At 39.6% G+C, this 18,776-nt stretch overlaps 1 protein-coding gene across 2 annotated transcripts in view; it reads right to left on the reverse strand.

Annotated features, from left to right (window-relative positions):
* The window catches only part of LOC126175483 (AP-5 complex subunit zeta-1-like), a 149,094-nt gene that overhangs the window by 22,235 nt on the left and 108,083 nt on the right, over positions 1-18,776 (reverse strand). The window contains exons 9-10 of one of the 2 annotated variants that reach the window (XM_049922299.1): positions 6,220-6,390; positions 4,404-4,545 (exon numbers count right to left, since the gene is read on the reverse strand). In XM_049922299.1, the coding sequence (XP_049778256.1) occupies positions 4,404-4,545; positions 6,220-6,390 (313 nt within the window). Of the gene's footprint in view, positions 1-4,403; positions 4,546-6,219; positions 6,408-18,776 lie in introns of those variants that run through there. The other variant, XM_049922300.1, reaches the window with a different exon arrangement.

An 18,776-nucleotide genomic window follows, 5' to 3' on the forward strand; every position in this document is an offset into this window, starting at 1 on the left:
ATAGCTATTTTTCAGACTTGGACAATTCCTGTTATTCAGAAGGGATCAACAAATTAGAACAGCGTTGGATGAAGTGTATGTGTATAAGTCTAAAAGGAGACTATGCCAAAAAATAAAAAAAAATATTTAACTCAAACAAATAAATAGTTTTTATTTTTGCACGGACTTTTCAAATGCCCCTTGTAGCTGCAGTCCACATGTAGTTCATGGAGCACTCAAAACTGGCATGTCACAAACAAACTGGGGAATTGCACAATTTTTAAGAGCCTTATATAATTTGTTTCATGGTTTGCCTACACAAAGAAGTTAATATACAGGTTATATAGCCTCCCCAGATGCACTAGATTGATCGAAAATGCAGATGTGGCGGAACGAGCTTTAAAAACGCTTCCACGTCTGAGAAATGTTTCTCAGTCGGTTCAAAATACAACTCCCTCTAATTCAGCGAGTTTTAAAACAGTATCTGTAGCAGTTAAACACAAATATTTAGGTCTAAAATTGACTATTTTTTTTTTCTGTGACTGCACGTGCATTCAAAGGTTTTTAACTTGATTTCTAAAGTGATGTACCTATGGCTCCTTTTTTGTACCACGAATTGTTCATGCTTACCACCTCTTTAATGCAGCGAGTTGTCAGATCTGACAATTTGGTAAATGAAAAATCCCTCATGAAGACTGAAGAAAGTTAAGGACCCAACTGACATCTTGAGGCGTAAAGAAAAATTCATTCTGGTGTTATTGCCATGATACAGAAGCTGTTTGAAAGATATACCATTGAAATATAAACTTATACATGCTATTTCATGTTTGGACCCTTCAGTAGCATTAAATCAAGAAATGGCTGAAAGAAGGTTGACATTGTGCCTTGAAGTTCTCATCTCTGGTGTAAAAGCAGATCGTGTTAAACATGAATTTGTCAAATTTGTAGCAATGATCATTCCATAAGAAATGAGACTGTTCAAAAGAAGTGAAACTCATTTGGATGAATGTCATTAAACTGTCACAGAAAGAATGTTATAACTTTGTAGATTTTTTAAAAAATCATTTTAATAGTGTCACATGGAAATGCTGTTGTGAAATATGGTTTTTCAACAAATTCTGAATGTATTATTGAGAATCAGAATGAAAACAGTCTTGTTGCTAAAAGCCATATCTATGATGTTGGCAGTGTTGACAGTTTCAAAATCTATAAAAGTTTAATTCTGTCTCTGAATAATACAAGTTCATTGTATAAAGATGATACAAAGAAACAATAAGTGAAACTGAAAAACAAAAAGAACAAGAATCTGTCAAAAAAAGAAAGCAGTCTGAAATTAAGATGTTAGAATATAAGAAAACAAAAAAGTTGGCAGAAATTGAACATTTGAGAAAGTAGTTTTCATCTAAATATATTTGTTGGTTTTTGATCATATTGTTCATAACTCACAATTCTGTGGTTTTCAGAGAAGCATATTAATTACAACAAAATAATGTTTCCATTTAAAATGCACTATTGAGCATGTACTAGTAATGCATGATTTTTTTTTTTAGGTTTTCCAGGTTAAAATAATAAAAGTAATAAAGACCTTTGATTTGGTGACCACCCTGGATTGAGGATTTCTTGGTAGGAAGGAAGCAGAAAGTTATCTTGGCTGGAGAGTCCCACGCTATTCATGTTATACAAGATGCGACAAAGTAATGAGACTGATGTTGCTTACTGTTTTAGTCGAGTTAAGTGTTGTCTCCTTCAAAGTAGTTCCCTTCTGATTGCACACACTTTTTCCTGCACTACTGCCATTGATGGTAACATTTCTGGAACTCATCTTCTGTAATATGCTCCAAGACCCTCGTCACAGCTTTTTGGACATCTTGTGTTATTTGAAAATGGTGTCCCTTGACCACCGTTTTAACTCTTCGAAATAGAAAAAAGTCGCACGGAGCGATATCTGGTGAATAAGGTGGCTGTGGTAGTACTGAAATTTGTTTTGAGGTTAAAAATTGCTGTACTGACAGAGCAGTACGGGATGGCGCATTATCGTGATGCAGAATCCAGTTATTATTAGACGAACCACTTCTCAATTTATGTTCGGTTCTTCTGGAATTATTTTCATGGATAATCTTCGGTCAGATTGTAAGAGTTCATGCACCCTGGCCAAGTTGACATCCATCCATGAGGTTGAGGGTCGTCCACTGTGGTCTCCATCTTCAACATTCGTTCTGCCTTCACTAAACATTTTATGCCAACGAAAAACTTGAACTTTTGACATAACCTCCTCCCCAAAAGCCTTCTGAAGCTTACCATAAGTTGTCGTCGCGTTTTCACCCAATTTAACGCAAAAAATAAATGGCATACTGTTGCGCAATATTATGCGGTTCCATTTCCGTGACGAGAGACACAAACACGTGTTAACTTACTACAGCACAACTCACAACTGAGCAGTTGTGCATCGATGTGCACTTGGACTAGAAACAGTTTATAGACCAAGGTACAAGATATTGTGCCTACACAAGCCTGCAGGGTTGCCACATCTTGCAAAGAAAATCAGTCTCATTATTTTATTGTCGCACCTCATATATTAATTGTCTTTCAGACAATATTAGTAGGAACCTCAGACTTTTTGCAGATGATGCAGTTATCTCTAATGAAGTACTGTCTGAGAGAAGCTGTATAAATATTCAGTCAGATCTTGATAAGATTTTGAAGTGGTGCAAAGATGGCCAACTTGCTTCAAATGTTCAACAAAAGTATGTTATGACTGTAACATCAGTGAGTTACATTTGGGATCTTTAAACTCATACAAATAGTTGTGTGTAACACTCGGTGGGTGTAGCAGATAGCAGACTTTGGTTTATTGGTAGAATACTAGGGAAATGCAATCAGTCTACAAAGGAGATCGCTTACAAATTACTTGTGTGATCCATCCTCCAATGTCTTCTAGGTGCTTCACTTGTGTCATGCAAATGTTTTTTCAAGGGAAATTTCTTAGTTTAACTCTACAATAACTAACATTAGAAAGAGAAAGCATTTGTATACGCAGCATTTAAAGGAGAGGAAGAGATATTTCCTCTTTCAGTGTTGACATGTTGGTACTTTCTGCTTTCCACAGTCACTTATGTGGCAGAATGTTTTGAATTGATGATAAAATGCAGCAGGAATTGAATATGTTAATTAGTTTTCTACTGATGATGTAAACTGAATTCTAATGGCATCCACATTTGTAAAAGACCAAGTAAATGATTTAATGAATATGAGTGTATAATTAGTCTTCAAAATACCCTACTTCTTATGAACTATATTCCAAATTAAAAAGCAGGGGGAAGATGGTTTTATCATTGTGGGAAGTGGAATTTTAGTACAGAAACAGCAATATTTTGAAAAATGTAAAGACACAGATACTTCAGGAAACATTCAAACACACAGACTGACAGCTGTCCTGGCTACAGATCTATGCAAGTCAGTGCTCAGCCTAAGATGTTAACCAAGAACTTAAGATGTTGACATGGCAAAGAGTCTGCAATGTGTACTTGGAATTGCAGGTCATACCACTGCAGATATTTTCAAGGGACACAACTTGCAGTAGGATATGTGGATACTGTCAAATGCCTGTAGGCAGCTAAACTGCACAACCTGCAATTTGCTACTGTTGCACTGATTGCAGTTTAGCTGGCACATTTCAATATAGACTGTGTGGCTATTTTCATTGTCCAGTGAACAGTTGACAGATTGCCACCATAATCTCCCAGAATAGAACTTGAGGCTTTATAACAATTATTAAAAGTGTGTAATTGTTTTTTCTTTAATTGAGCAGTTCATTAGTATTAACCTTAATGATTCTCTTTCTGTCCAATATTGTAAATAAATTTGATGTGTAATAGCTAATAAGGACAATGTAACTGATAAATATATATTTATTTTCCATATATGAGTAATACTGAAATACAATGAGGTAAGATTGTTCTTAATTTCTAACTTAAAAAATAAATAATCAGAAAATAACACCAAATTGATGGTAAAGTAAAATAATTTTTTTCTGTCCCTTCCTAAGTGTGGTTTTTAAAATAAACAAGACATTGTTAAAATATATCAGACTGAAACAGTAATGCCATAAACATCACCAATTGGTGTGAGGAGACTCCTTTTGGAGATTTCTTTGCCATGGATTAGTGCGAAGGTAATTTACTAGGAGTTATAGTTTTGACAAACCATAATCTAACAGTAACATAAAAACCACTGCACACAGCCACAAATTCACTGAATAATTAAAGGCATCTAAAGACAGTGTTATACATTTCTTAAGCAGTTTTATATGCTACTTGTAATGAGAGAGTTTCCCTTTCATTCCCTACCTCAATTATTTTTGCAGTTTTTACAAACAGCAGCATTTATAACTAAAGATAACATTGCACCATGACTCCTGGAATTACCTTAGCAAGTGAAGAACAGGTGATGTTTAATAATTTCAAGTCCATATTTGGTTCTGAGTTCAGTGACATTAGAATCTCGTACAGAACACACTCCAGGGTCTCGTAGTATTTTAGAATGACATCAAGTTTACATAGGTCACCACTGAAATAAATTAAGAAATCAATATAAAACAATACTGAAGCTAAAAATTGTCACGCAAAGAGATTAATTTCGATATTTGCGTAACTGACTGAACAGTATGAGAAATAGTAATGTACCTTTCAAAAAGTTTCTCACTTTGCATGCTTGGATTTTAAACAAGCCTGTTGACTGTAATTTCTTACTTGCAGTACATAATGTAATCCTCGATAAAAGTGCACTTTCATGCCAACATTGGTAAAACTTGCATGATGAATGGTGGGAACTGACAAATCGGGAGTCTGTTGTCGATAACCAATAAGAGTTCTCATTCATAATTTCCTATGGTTTGTAAATAAAGTTAGCTGGTATTTTGTTCTACTAGGTTAGAATGTAACCACATTGTTGGAATTTTTGGCAAAATTGGAAGCGAGATGCACAGGTCAATTATTGCAATGATGAACATATGTCAAAGACTACATGACACACCAGTCTATTATAGTGGTACAGGAAATCATATTTTTGCTGACACCTGTTGTCTTCACCAACTCACAAGCAAGTTGTCACATTTCAACCTAACCTAGACCTCTGGCTATGCTACAGGTTAGTCTGTTAGCACATTTATGAATGGAAAAAATTTCCATTCTTACTGAAAACAAATGTAATCAATTATATCTAACTGACTACTGTTTACTATCACCCAATTGGTTGTGCGACAAACATCAACAAATTGCCAACATCAGCATGCAACACAAGAGCCGTGGACACCATTGGTACACTTTAGCCTATTCATTTACTATATTTAGGAGCAATGAATGTGGTTGCTGACAGGCCAAGGAAGGTAACCTTTTCTATGTGGCCACTGACACTTTCTTGCCTTAGTTTTCAGTCGGCAGAAATTGGAAGCTTTTGGATAAATAATTATCTCCTTCAGCCCTTGCCCACCAGAATTTTCAATAAACAGTACCGTCACAAAGTAGCAGCCATTGCTGAATATGTTTGAGCTGTGTCGCATCTGTGTAAATGAAATTCAAGTTTACCAAATCTGTCTCAGTGATGGAATCTGATTTCAAAATTACTGTTTCCTTAAGATGTGACCTGGGTGGTAGTCATAGGAGAAATGTTGTGGTAACAACAAGCATTGTACGACATTACAATCAGAATATTCATGTTGTTGTTGTCGTCGTTGTTGTTGTTGTTGTTGTTGTGGTCTTTATTCCAGAGACTGGTTTAATGCAGCTCTCCATGCTACTCTATCCTGTGCAAGATTCTTCATCTTCTCCCCATACCTACTGCAACCTACATCCTTCTGAATCTGTTTAGTGTATTCATCTCTTGGTCTCCCTCTACGATTTTTACCCTCCACACTGCCCTCCAATACTAAATTGGTGAGCCCTTGATGTCTCAGAATATGCCCTACCAACTGATCCCTTCTTCTAGTCAAGTTGTGCCACAAATTTCTCTTCTCCCCAGTTCTATTCAATACCTCCTCATTAGTTATGTGATCTACCTATCTAATCTCCAGCATCCTTATGTAGCACCACATTTCAAAAGCTTGTATTCTCTTTTTGTCTAAACTATTCATATGACAAGCATAATAAGACAGGCTAAGAAAATATGATCATATTTCAAGCTGATCGCTATTTCATATACACACTTGATATAGAAATTGAAAAAGAATAAAATAATGGCACTGACCATTGTTGTGCTGATGTGTACTCTCCAATGGCCCAGACAAGATGAGTATACACTTCTGGGCAGATGCTTCTGTTATTAAGAATAGAAATGTAATCACTGAGCTCAGAATGTTTCAGTAACACAAGCTTTGGGAATTCCTTGAAGATGTATTTGACCTGATGCCATAAACACCTGAAAATAAAGTACATCTGAAAAGAGAGAGAGGAAGGATGTGGATGGAGCAGTTTAATGTCTCATTCAGATAGATCGTTAAAAACTAAAATGGTATTCCCGTAACAATATGTTTTTTACATAACGACTACCTTCTAAATGGAAAGAAACAGGCAATTAGCATTCATTTGTTGGAAAGTATGGTTTAAAGATCAAACATACTGTTGAAAAAACATTGGATGAAGTGTTATATCCAAAGAAGCCTGATGCCAAACAAGGTATATATATTTATATTTTTGGTATGTTGTATGCGTAATTAGTGTATAAAATTAACAGAGTAATGGTAATGTTTCTTGCCTTCAGAATTACGATTGGCCTCCTTGGGAACGTCCAAATTGGAATCAAATGCATGAAGGCCAGAAACGTTATGCAGATGAACAATGGCTAATGTCACGTGTATGTCGTGGTTTGCCTAAGCATAGAGTATATTAAAACTAAAGTAAAATCCTTGGAGAATTTGGCGTTAAAGCAAAATTAACAAATATAATTCGTGAAAATCTAACAAAGACTATGTCTACAGTTAAATTTATAGGAGAACTGTCTCATCCATTTGAAATTTAAATTGTTGTTAGACATGAGGATGGCTTATCACCCTTCACTGTTTAACAGCATTCAAGAAAAACTATAGGATCTGGAATTTGGAGCTAAAGAATCACAATATTGAACAAAAAGTTCTAGGAAGGAACACAAATGGAATTAAGGAGAGTTGGAATGTCCTATCCCGACAATGTTAAATTTAGTGACTTGGCTTCCCTGTACTTCAGGAACCACTGTAGCCATTGATATGAAACTTTTACAGGACATTAAACTGTATGTTCTACTGAAGTACAACAATTGCATTTCAGCCACTGCTTTCGGAAATATAATTTTTTAATTACCCGTTTAAAATTTTGTGTACTTTTTTATATGTTATCCTAATTAATTTTAATATATCTAAAAACAAAGATGGTTTGACTTACCAAACGAAAGTGCTGGCACGTCGATACACACACAAACATAAACACAAAATTAATTTTAATTGTACATAACATTATGTTCTTCTTTTTATTCAGTAGACTCAGGATATGTACATTATTAGTCCCTGAAAATTTGAATACTCTACTTGAAGTGTTTTCTGAGATTTAGGGGAAAATGCAACAGAAAACGTAAATTTTTAGGAACTGCTTCTAAAGTTTCAAAAGAGCATAAGTTCTCTGATGCAGTTTGCTCCAGGATTAATTCCCTTATGCTACAGCACTTTCACCCTACCAATGTTGCCATAATTAAAAGCAATAATAGCATCACTCACCCTCCACGTTGTGTCTTCATTCCAACAAAAACATTTTTTGGTAAGCGAGTCCATATAAGATTATTGATCGATTCATTGGGATTTTGAGTCTGACCATGCATACACTTCTTCAGTAATTCAGGATTTGCCAGTTATCTGTAAACAGGTTTTATGATATCCGTGAGTGGTGTTGGGATGGAATGCACCATGAATCACGTCCAGGAGGTCAAAGGTGGTGTACTGGTTCTTCATCGGTTGACAATCTGTGGAAGAAGGTAGCCCATACTGCCTGCCTAATTTTCAACACATCCTCAGTATTATTTGGAATGGCCATCCCTTAATACTGCTGTAGTTCATTAATCATTTTGTCTTTCAGCCTGCCTCTTATGGTTTTACCATCATAAAATTTCCTGTCCCTCAAACTTTCTTTCAACTTCCTCAACTTGATGCCCATCCTCTTCTGGACAGTTATGTGATAATCTTCTCACCATGAGGCTTAGGGGCTACTACACTATTATATGCTTTTGAGTCTCCATCACCTAATAACTTAGTGTAATACTCTCCCCGTTCATTCACAGATAGACTAAAAATTTCAATAGCTGCAGAGGCCTCCATACCCCCACTTGTTCCTTCATAATTTCTGTCACAGATATGCCCTTCTTCATTCTCTGATTTACACTTATAACAATGTTTGGTTAAAATCTGGAAATCTATTACCTTTCCAGTATCTACACTGGTCACTGTAGCAACAGAATTCTTAGAACTGTAGCTGCGTTTCTGTCAAATGTCATCAAAAGCTACTCGTGTGTCAGTCATACCATCATTTATTTCAACAGCTTTATTTGCAACGCCCTTCATGACTCACATCCATAAATTCCACAGCAGCTCCAATAAATCCTGCATACTTGTCAATTTTACTAGGTAGGCATGGCATATTCATCACGGCACACATTGTTTCTGCTGCAGTGTGTCCTTTGCCAATAGTTCTCAATCCATAAAACCACCTAACATTTACTTCAAAATAATTATCTTTACACTTAGTAGACTTCCAAAATGAAAAAGTATATTTACAACTGGTACAATTAATGATAAAGTTTCCTGGCTAGTCCATTTGATACCTCACTGTCTTCATGTAAACTAACTGGCCCTCCATATATTTTGCAACACACACATTCACCTAACATCCTTGTTAGGATGTGTCAATCTACCAGAATATAACCTAACCTACCATTTACATCACTTTTGTTACGGGAAAACTGTGTATCACAACATTTTATTTTAATCTTCGAAGTACTAATGGGTGTTTCTCTAGATGCTGATGAGTTTGCCTGTATTTCACTATCTGTAACTACACATGCCACAGGTGGAACACAATGTTTCCCTTTACTTGAAAATCTATTACCATGAAACCCACTGTTAAATCTTCAAATTTAACACATATTTCGGACAACACAACAACACATATAACTCACTGAGTAAGTTGACCTGTGTACAAGTCGGCATTCGATTAAACACTGAGTCTCAGTCTAGCGGCCGCTGCTCGGCTGGCGGCTTAGGTGGCGCAGCTGCTGCATGGCTGGCAGACAGCGCCGCACGTAGAGGACGTGCGTACTTGCGCGGCGGCACTTTGAATAATCGGCGAGTCACAACACTTTTCCCCACTTTGAAATTGTTGCACTGGTCTTGATGGAGGTGTCCTGGAGATGGCTAACGTCCATAGGCGTTGTTTGGCTCACCGTAAAGTCTTGAGGAGGAGGCTTCCCGTACGGACGGAAGTGTCCCCGATGATAACGGGTCGAGATGACAGGAGACGTAGGGGTCGAATCTGCTGGGGCCCCATGCACCAATCTGCCCGTTGCGGCAAGTCCAGTTGATATGACAGGAGACATGGGCGATGTGTCGGCGTCCGTTGGAGGAGGAGGCGAGTAGATGTACTCTGACAGAGGATGGTCCTCCGGTTCCTGCATGGGCACGTCTCCTGGTGGCGTCCGTTCTGGTGCTGGCATCGCGATGACTGTGAGAGGGCTGCGTTGTGAGTATTGAGAGATGCCAAGATCCCGAGCATCAGGTAGAGCCAAAGGTGGTGTGGCGGCATTCAGAACAGGCGTTGCTGGCACCTGAGGCCGAAGCTGGTCCGAATGATGCACTGCAACACCCGTGTCCATCTGGATTTCATACAGGCGTCTGCCACGATGTTGTAAGATGCGGCCCGGGCTCCATTTTGGCCGCCTGCCATATTCCCATACCCAGACGAGGTCGTCGGCGGTGAACCGGCCAAGTGAAGGCACCCGCGGCCGTGAGGTGGGAGGCCGCAGAATATGAAGTAGCGTGCGGGGCTGTCGGCCATGTAAGAGCTCAGCCGGGCTGTGATCGCCCATGGGGGTGAAACAGTAAGACGCCAGGAACTGGAGAAGTGCATCACCAGCAGCAGAAGAAGTCAGAAGTTTCCGCATCTGCGCCTTAAATGTGCGGACCAGTCGTTCAGCCTCACCGTTGGATTGTGGATGGAACGGTGGGGCCGTGACGAGCACAAAAATTCGCAAAGTCGGAAGAGGCAAATTGCGGATCATTATCAGTAACAAGAGTAGAGGGGAGGCCTTCCAAAGAAAAAATGTGGGCGAGAGCACTGGTGGTTGCCGCGGTGGTAGGTGACGTGCAACGGACAATGAAAGGAAAGCTAGAATAGGAGTCAATTACGAGGAGCCAATAAGTACCTAAAAAGGGTCTCGCAAAGTCAGCATGAATGTGCTCCCAGGGCTTCTCAGGCGAAGGCCACGGTGACAAAGATAACTTCGGGGCAGCGGTCTGTGACGCACAAGGGCCGCAGGCAGCGACCATGTGTGCGATTTCAGAGTCGATGCCAGGCCAGTACACATGACGGCGCGCCAGAGATTTTGTGCGAGACACACCCCAGTGCCCCTGGTGAAGGAGGCGCAAGACCGAAGCACGCAAAGACGCAGGTACCACAACACGCAGCGAAGCATTGTCAGTGGAGAGGAGGTTAACACCATCCCTAGCCGTGAGGTGGTAGCGCAAAGTGTAGTAGTTCCGCAACGGATCAGAAGTCTTAGCGGACGGGCGATCTGGCCAACCCTTCTGAATACAGCGTAAAACCCGGGAGAGGGTAGGGTCAGAACCCATAGCAGCCGCAAGCCTGTCCCCAGTGATGGGGAACCCGTCCACAACCCGCTGCTCGGCAACATCCAGGTGGAAACACAAAAGTTCGTCCCTATCGAATGCCTGATCAGGACCCATGGGAAGGCGAGACAAAGCATCAGCATTCGCATGTTGAGCCGTTGGCCGGAAATGAATCTCATAATTGAAACGGGACAAGTAAAGAGCCCAATGCTGGAGGCGGTGTGCAGCCTTGTCGGGAAGTGATGTTGATGGATGAAACAAGGAAACAAGTGGTTTGTGATCCGTAACAAGATGAAATTTTGAGCCATAGAGAAAAACACCAAACTTATGAAGAGCATAAATGATGGCCAAAGCTTCTTTCTCAATTTGAGAATACTTCTGTTGGGCATCCGTGAGCGTTTTGGAGGCATAAGCGATGGGTTGTTCCGAACCGTCAGAAAAACGATGCGCAAGGACTGCACCGACCCCGTATTGAGAGGCGTCTGTGGCAAGAACAAGATGTTGGCCAGGTCGATAAGTGGCCAGGCACGGGGCCTGTTTCAGCATAGTCTTTAATTTCCGGAAAGCCGCGTCACATGACGCGGACCAGTGAAAAGGCACGTTTTTATGCAACAGGCGATGCAATGGCTGAGGCACCGACGCCGCAGACGGTAAAAACTTGTGATAGTATGCTATTTTCCCCAAGAAAGCCTGCAGTTCCTTAACAGCTGTAGGGCGAGGAAGGGCATCGATCGCCGCAACAGTGTGTTGAAGCGGATGAATACCATCCCGAGATAGTTGAAACCCCAAGTACGTGATAGATGCCGGAAAAAATTGTGATTTCTGGAGATTACACTTAAGACCGGCAGTCTGTAAGACATGAAAAAGAGTGCAGAGATTTTGAAGATGTTCTTCAGTGGTGGAGCCAGTGACCACAATGTTGTCCATGTAATTGATACACCCCGGGACAGGGAGCAATAATTGTTCCAAGAATCGCTGAAAGAGAGCAGAGGCGCTAGCAACCCCGAATGGCAAGCGTTGGTATTGATAGAGGCCGAAAGGCGTGTTAAGGACCAGAAACTGCCGGGAAGCAGCGTCGAGAGAAAGTCGATGATAAGCTTCGAACAGGTCAATTTTAGAAAAATACTGTCCTCCAGCGAGTTTAGTGAACAGTTCTTCAGGACGGGGCATAGGATAAGTGTCGATGAGGCATTGAGCATTTACAGTGGCTTTGAAATCGCCACAGAGACGAATATCACCATTGGGCTTAGCAACTACAACGACAGGAGAGGACCACTCACTGGAAGTGACAGGAAGCAAGACCCCTGAAGCAGTGAGACGATCCAACCCCCTTTTACCCGATCACGAAGGGCCACAGGAATGGGCCGAGCCCGAAAAAACTTAGGCCGAGCAGTGGGTTCGAGTGTGATATGAGCTTCAAAGTCGTTTGCACGGCCTAACCCAGGAGAAAAAAGGGACGAAAATGTCGTCGACAAGGAATCCAGTTGAGCATAAGGAATACCGTCACAGACAATATTGACAGAGTCATCTATGGAGAACCCAAAAACGCGAAAGGCATGTAACCAAAAAGATTTTCTGCGTTCCTCTGGTCGACCACAAATATGGGAACAGTGCGAACGACGGATTTGTAAGATACCTCAGCATTAAACTGTCCCAAGAGAGAAATCTTCTGTTTACCGTACGTCCGTAATTGCCGAGTGACAGGGGACAGGAGTGGAGAACCCAGCTGAAGATACGTCTGAGAATTAATTATAGTGGCAGCAGAACCAGTATCCACTTGCATGCGAACATCTCGACCAAGGATTTGGAGAGTGAGGAATAACTTCCCTGAAAGGGAAGAATTGCAATTGACAGACAACATAGAATCAGCGTCATGTTCATGAACATCACGTATGCGGTCGGATTTACAAACGGAAGACACATGACCTTTCTTTTTGAAATTGTGACACACAGCCCAACGTTGGGGACAATCCTTGTGTGGATGTTTCGTAAAACACCGCGGACATGAAGGAAGTTGCCGGGGATTTTGCTGCAGTTTCTTAGTGGGTTGTTTACAGCTAGGCCGAGGCTGCGCGTGGGAGCGTACTGCGGCCACGTCGGCCGGCGGGGACACGCCGCACGCGTCGTCAACAGTGCACAGAGGTTGTATTTCCCCGACGTCACCCCACACTTCTATTTGCGCCCCAGCGGCGCGAGAAATTTCAAAAGACTGTGCAATGGAGAGAACTTCATCTAGAGTCGGATTCGCCAACTGAAGGGCACATTGCCGAACTTCTTTGTCGGGCACCGACCGGATAATAGCATCCTGTACCATGGAATCGGCATAGGATTCTTTGTGAATGTCAGTAACAAATTGACACTTTCGACTGAGGCCGTGAAGTTCAGCAGCCCAAGCGCGATAGGACTGATTTGGTTGTTTTTGACAATGATAAAAGGCAACACGAGAGGCTACCACATGCGTTTGCTTTTGAAAATAGACAGACAGAAGGGAGAACATTTCAGCAAAGGACAAAGACACAGGATCCTTCAACGGAGCCAATTGCGACAACAAGCGATACATTTGAGGTGAAATCCAGGAAAGGAACAGAGACTTACATGGTTGTTCGTCCGTGACATGAAATGCCAAGAAGTGCTGTCGAAGACGTTTTTCATAATCAGACCAGTCTTCCGCCGTCTCGTCGTAAGGTGGAAAAGGAGGTACAGCCAACGACGAGAAACGCCCCGCATTTGACGCCGTGACGAAATCGTGAATCGCCGCTGTTAGAAGCGTTTGCTGTTCAAGGAGATTTTGCAAGAGCTGCTCGACAGTAGCCATGGAACCCTGTGAGTCAACGGTGAAAAGGAAAAATCCACTACCTCGTCGCCAATTGTTAAATCTTCAAATTTAACACATATTTCGGACAACACAACATCACATATAAGTCACTGAGTAAGTCGACCTGTGTACAAGTCGGCATTCGATTAAACAATGAGTCTCAGTCTAGTGGCCGCTGCTCGGCTGGCCACTTAGGTGGCGCAGCTGCTGCATGGCTGGCAGACAGCGCCGCACGTAGAGGACGTGTGTACTTGCGCGGCCGCACTTTGAATAATCGGCGAGTCACAACACCCACGTTTCTTAAAAACACTTCTTTTTGGTGTCACACTTTACTTTTTGAGAGATTTACCAATCTATCTGTCACTTTTCCTCAGAAAAATGTTAGCACTTTGACATACAATGCATGTTTATACTATGAAACAATACAATACTGTTTTTGACTGTGCTACCAATACAAACACCTAATTTAACCTTTATAACACAGCAATCCATCGCCTTCTACATAAAAAAATTACCTATTTTATTTGATCTTGAAGTAATGCATGTAAAAATTTTAACATTTTCAACTGGTGAGATTATATTTAAAAAATAAAATAAAATACTTCTCACGTGACTTTATAAATTATATCATTTTATTTGGAAAATTGCAAATTTTATAATGAGATAAAAATCCGAAAATGAGAAAAAAATTTTTTCCATTCTAACTCCCCTTAAGGTAAGCTGCCTGGCTTTTGCACACAGTTTTGCAATACTGTCAGAAAATCTGACAGACACAGTTATTCAAATAAATATGTAAGAAATAGCACTGGTCTCAAAATTTCAGATGAAAAAGCCAAATTCATGACAAACATAAAAATGCAATAAAATTCTTGGAAAAACAAATAGGTAAAATAGAGCGAGTAAGTAAATTCAAATATCTTTGAGAAACTTTACAACAGCATCGAGTAGAAAATTTTGCAGCAGATGTAAGAGTTAACAATGTGGAGAGAGCATCTGGTTTGACAAAGAATATTTACAAAAAGAAATGCACATCTAGAAAAACAAAACTAAAACACTATACTACAGTGATATGACCAAAATGTTTATATGGGGATGAATTCCTAACAATGAATTATAAGCTGAATAGAATAGAGGTACCTGAAAGATGGATATTTAGAAAAATAATGGGTGCAATAAAACCTACAGATGGCTGGAAACTGAGAAGTGACGAGGGGATCTCCAAAAATAGAGGAAATCATGTCTAAAAGAAGATTTTTTTTTGACACCTCTGCCGAACGAATTACAACAGTTTGATGACGCAACAAATATTCCTGTATTTCTGGAAGAAAAAATTGACAACAACATGGACTACAGAAGTAAGGAAAGGTATAGAAAGAAACATCATCAAATAATCAGAAATAAGAGACAGAAATATTTTCAAGAATAAAATATTAAATTCAGAAGCCTTTCAATGCAAAAGAAATAAGAAATCGGGAACAATATACACAGAAGAAATGAAAAGACAACATGGGGATAAGTTAAAGGGATAATGGAAAAAAAATTATCCCTTTGGTCCATTTCTATATGCAGACAGATTCTAGTCTGAACAATGTCAAGTCTGTGTTTACCTTCTTGACATGTTTTCAACATGTCCACTGTCATTGGAAATGTACTCAATACATAAATGTCAACCATTTTACATGCACATGTGATGTTCTACAAAACTTGAAATGAAAACCTTTAACAAATTTATGTCCTTCCTGATCCAGTAATTGGAAAATTTGTTGTACTTTGAATTAAAAAATTCTTGAGTGATCAAAGAGGAAGATTGCAATCCTGCTGCAAGAGAACAATTATTGCAGATCTGTTTTGTGGTATGTAAACTGCTGTGTTATGATATGCATGATTCATTGGCTATTTGACAAAGAAAAATGAACTGACACTGTATATTTAAGGGAACAATATAAAAACAAAGCAGGCAAAAGGGAATAAGTACACCTAAAAATGAAACTGACAGAAAGCACAAAGTGGCAAAGCAGGAATAGCTAAAGAAGAAATGCAAAGCTACAGAAGAATGCATGTTGATGGCAAAGGTAGATGCCACTTGTAGGAAAATTAAAGAAACCTTTGGACAAAAAGAGAAGCAGCTACATGAAAAGACAATATGAATTTGACAGAGCACTGACAGACATAAATATAAACAAGAAACCTAGAGCAGACAAAATTCCTAGATCCTCAAGAGAAGCAACCTCGACAAAACTGATCCACATAGTATGCAGGGCCTATGATACAGGAAAATGCAATAACTCCAGTACTAAAGAAGTTAGGTGTTGACAGGTGTTAGTATTACCAAAACACCAGTTCAGTAAACCACAGTTGCAAAATAGTAACATGAATTATATAGAGAAGAAAGTAAAAAGCCAGTAAAAGTCAATCTTGGGAAAGAATAAATTTTATTTCCAGAGAAATGTAGGAACACTCTAAGCTATGGTGCCCTTACCTAGCTTTGTCTTAGTAGATAGGTTCAAGTCTGGCAAACTTTCATTTATATAGCAATGAAAATAATCAATATTTGATAAAGTAATGTAGACGAATAAAAAATCTGCTAACCAAGTGGGGCAGTACAAGAAAAGGCATGAAAAGAGGAGGAAACACAAGGGCTTTCAGAGTCAGCGGTTCCCTTCATTTGGCAGAAGGTTTGAAGGGAAAGACTAGTGAGGCTTAGGAAATGGGGAAGAGTTATGGAAAAGTCATCCAGAACCGACATCAGTGCAGACTTACTGGATGGGATGAGAAGGAAAGATAGATTGTTGGTACCTTCACCAACGAGATTTGAAAAGCAGAGGACTTAAAGATGGAAGATGAGTCGTAAAAGCAGAAATCCACGTGAATTATACATTGTAGACAGGCGAAGGGGTGGGTAGAAATAGACAGGTCATAAAATAAACAATAAAAAAATGAAAGATAGTTACTGAAAAGAAATGCTCATGTCACAGAAATTAACTTAAATTTATGCCAAGTGGGTGGTGAGAACCAAGCACATGTTGTAAGGCCAGTTCCCACCTGTGAAACTAGCTTCAGGAGGAAGAATCCAAATTGCATGTGTGGTAAAAAGGGCACCAAGGTTATGACTCATGTTGTAGACCTTGTTGTCCAACAGTATATTGTGTGTTGCCAGCATATAGCCTCTGTCTATGCTCATTCATCCTTGCCTAAGCACATTTCATTTTCGTGGTATAATACATACATATGAAAAACTGAGAGATTTTGAGACTGTTTCAACATGTCACTAAAACACTTTAATTCACAAGTATGGTGAAGGACTAACTTGTCTGTGCGATGATGGGTATGTGAATATTTCTGAGAACAAATTTATACAGTAGGAAATGGACTCAACTAATACAAAGAGAAGTGAGGAAAATAATGATCTTTTTTATTTCTCTGTTATCAGTGAACATACTAATCAGTTGTTTATTTCAATAGGATAATTCGTGTATGAAGGTTGTCTTCTTTTTCAGGGCCTTATCCAGTGTCTTTCACAGCATCAGCATGTTATCCTGGAGCTGGTAATGTTAATGATAGAGGGTGGCTGGGTGTCCTCCTATCAACCCCCCCCCCCCTCCCCTTCGTCTCTGAGACAGACTACATGTACCCCATCTCTCTGTGTCAACTGCTATTGCAAGTGAAAGTGTGTGAGCATTTTCAAAATTTTGTGAATTGAGTAATTGAGGCAGGACAAGGGCACCAACCTCAGAAGTGGGAAACCTCCTGAAAACCACATCCAGGCTCTGGCACTTGTTAATCCACAGAATGGATTTGATCCAGGACCAGTGCACCTCCCACAAGTGGTGTGCAAATGTGCACGACTATCCAGACGGGTAATCTGTTTACAAAAGCACTTTGTAATTTTTATACTAATTATGAATTTATTTCGGCATTGTGATGTCTTGTCAGTAATATGCTACTTTTTTCGAATAATATAATCTTTTTAATTACAATGTCAACTTTTGACACATATGGTATCTACAGCTGACATAAATCTATTTGTAACTTGTGATTTAAGCAATCAAATTACATTAGACTAGTACTAATGAAAAAGAATTAAAAAAAAAAAACTGCTTACTAATGACACTAAGCTCATTCTGTTCACACTGCACTTACATTTGTGTATTAACTTACGTATATATGGTTCCAATTTGAACACATTTCCAATTAATAATAAGTGTGTATCTTATTTACCCACACATTTGGTTTTTTTTATGTGTATTATATCTTTAATGCCCTTGGTTTGATTGACACTAATAATATTGTATGATTTGTAGGAGAAAAGGCACTTCTTACGTGATGTTTAAGCAAGAATTCAACCAAAAGAGATGAAGGTGAAAGACTGGTCACATGAGAGAGAGAGAGAGAATTTGATGAAGACTAATTAAATTTAGTTCTTTTTCAATGTGTGTGTGTGTGTGTGTGTGTGTGTGTGTGTGTGTGTGTGTGTGTGTGTAAAAAAAAAAAAAAAAAAAAAAAAGAATTCCACCATTAGGTATGTTTGAGAGAACAGTGTAAACACTTACAGTTAGCAGTGAACACATGGTGTGTCGTGGGACAATCACTCTGTTTTTAAAATAATTGAAAAGTCACGATCGCTTCAGTCTTCAGTCGTTTGTTAGATGACCGGTTTCAGCACTCAGAAGGTGCCATCATCAGATCTGTGAAGGTTAGGTATAACATAACAGGTTTGAGGACTGTGTATGTGCTGCTTGGACAGCGCTATCTGGTGGCCGGTTGTGAACCGCTAGAATCACAGCAGGTAAGCCTGTGCGGAATAGGGCAGTGATGATGCCGACCGGTGTTAGGCGAGCAGTGGTAGTTTCATCTGGTGACTTCAGTTTTATATTTTATGGAAAGAACAACCACAAGAGCAGATTTTTATTATTTTTTTATTGGTTGTGACAATGATTTTATCAGATGGTATTCCTCATATGCCATGATGTCCATATGGTTTTATAAATGTTAATCGACGTTTCAGGTATGTGGTTCTGTAATAATTGTAATGTATATAGTTAACTCATGTAAGCCCTCCCTCAAACCTGTTATGTTATACCTTCACAGATCTGATGATGGCACCTTCAGAGTGCTGAAACCGGTCAT

The sequence above is a fragment of the Schistocerca cancellata genome, chromosome 3 (genome assembly GCF_023864275.1).
Source record: "Schistocerca cancellata isolate TAMUIC-IGC-003103 chromosome 3, iqSchCanc2.1, whole genome shotgun sequence".
In the NCBI taxonomy this organism is placed as follows: domain Eukaryota; kingdom Metazoa; phylum Arthropoda; class Insecta; order Orthoptera; family Acrididae; genus Schistocerca; species Schistocerca cancellata.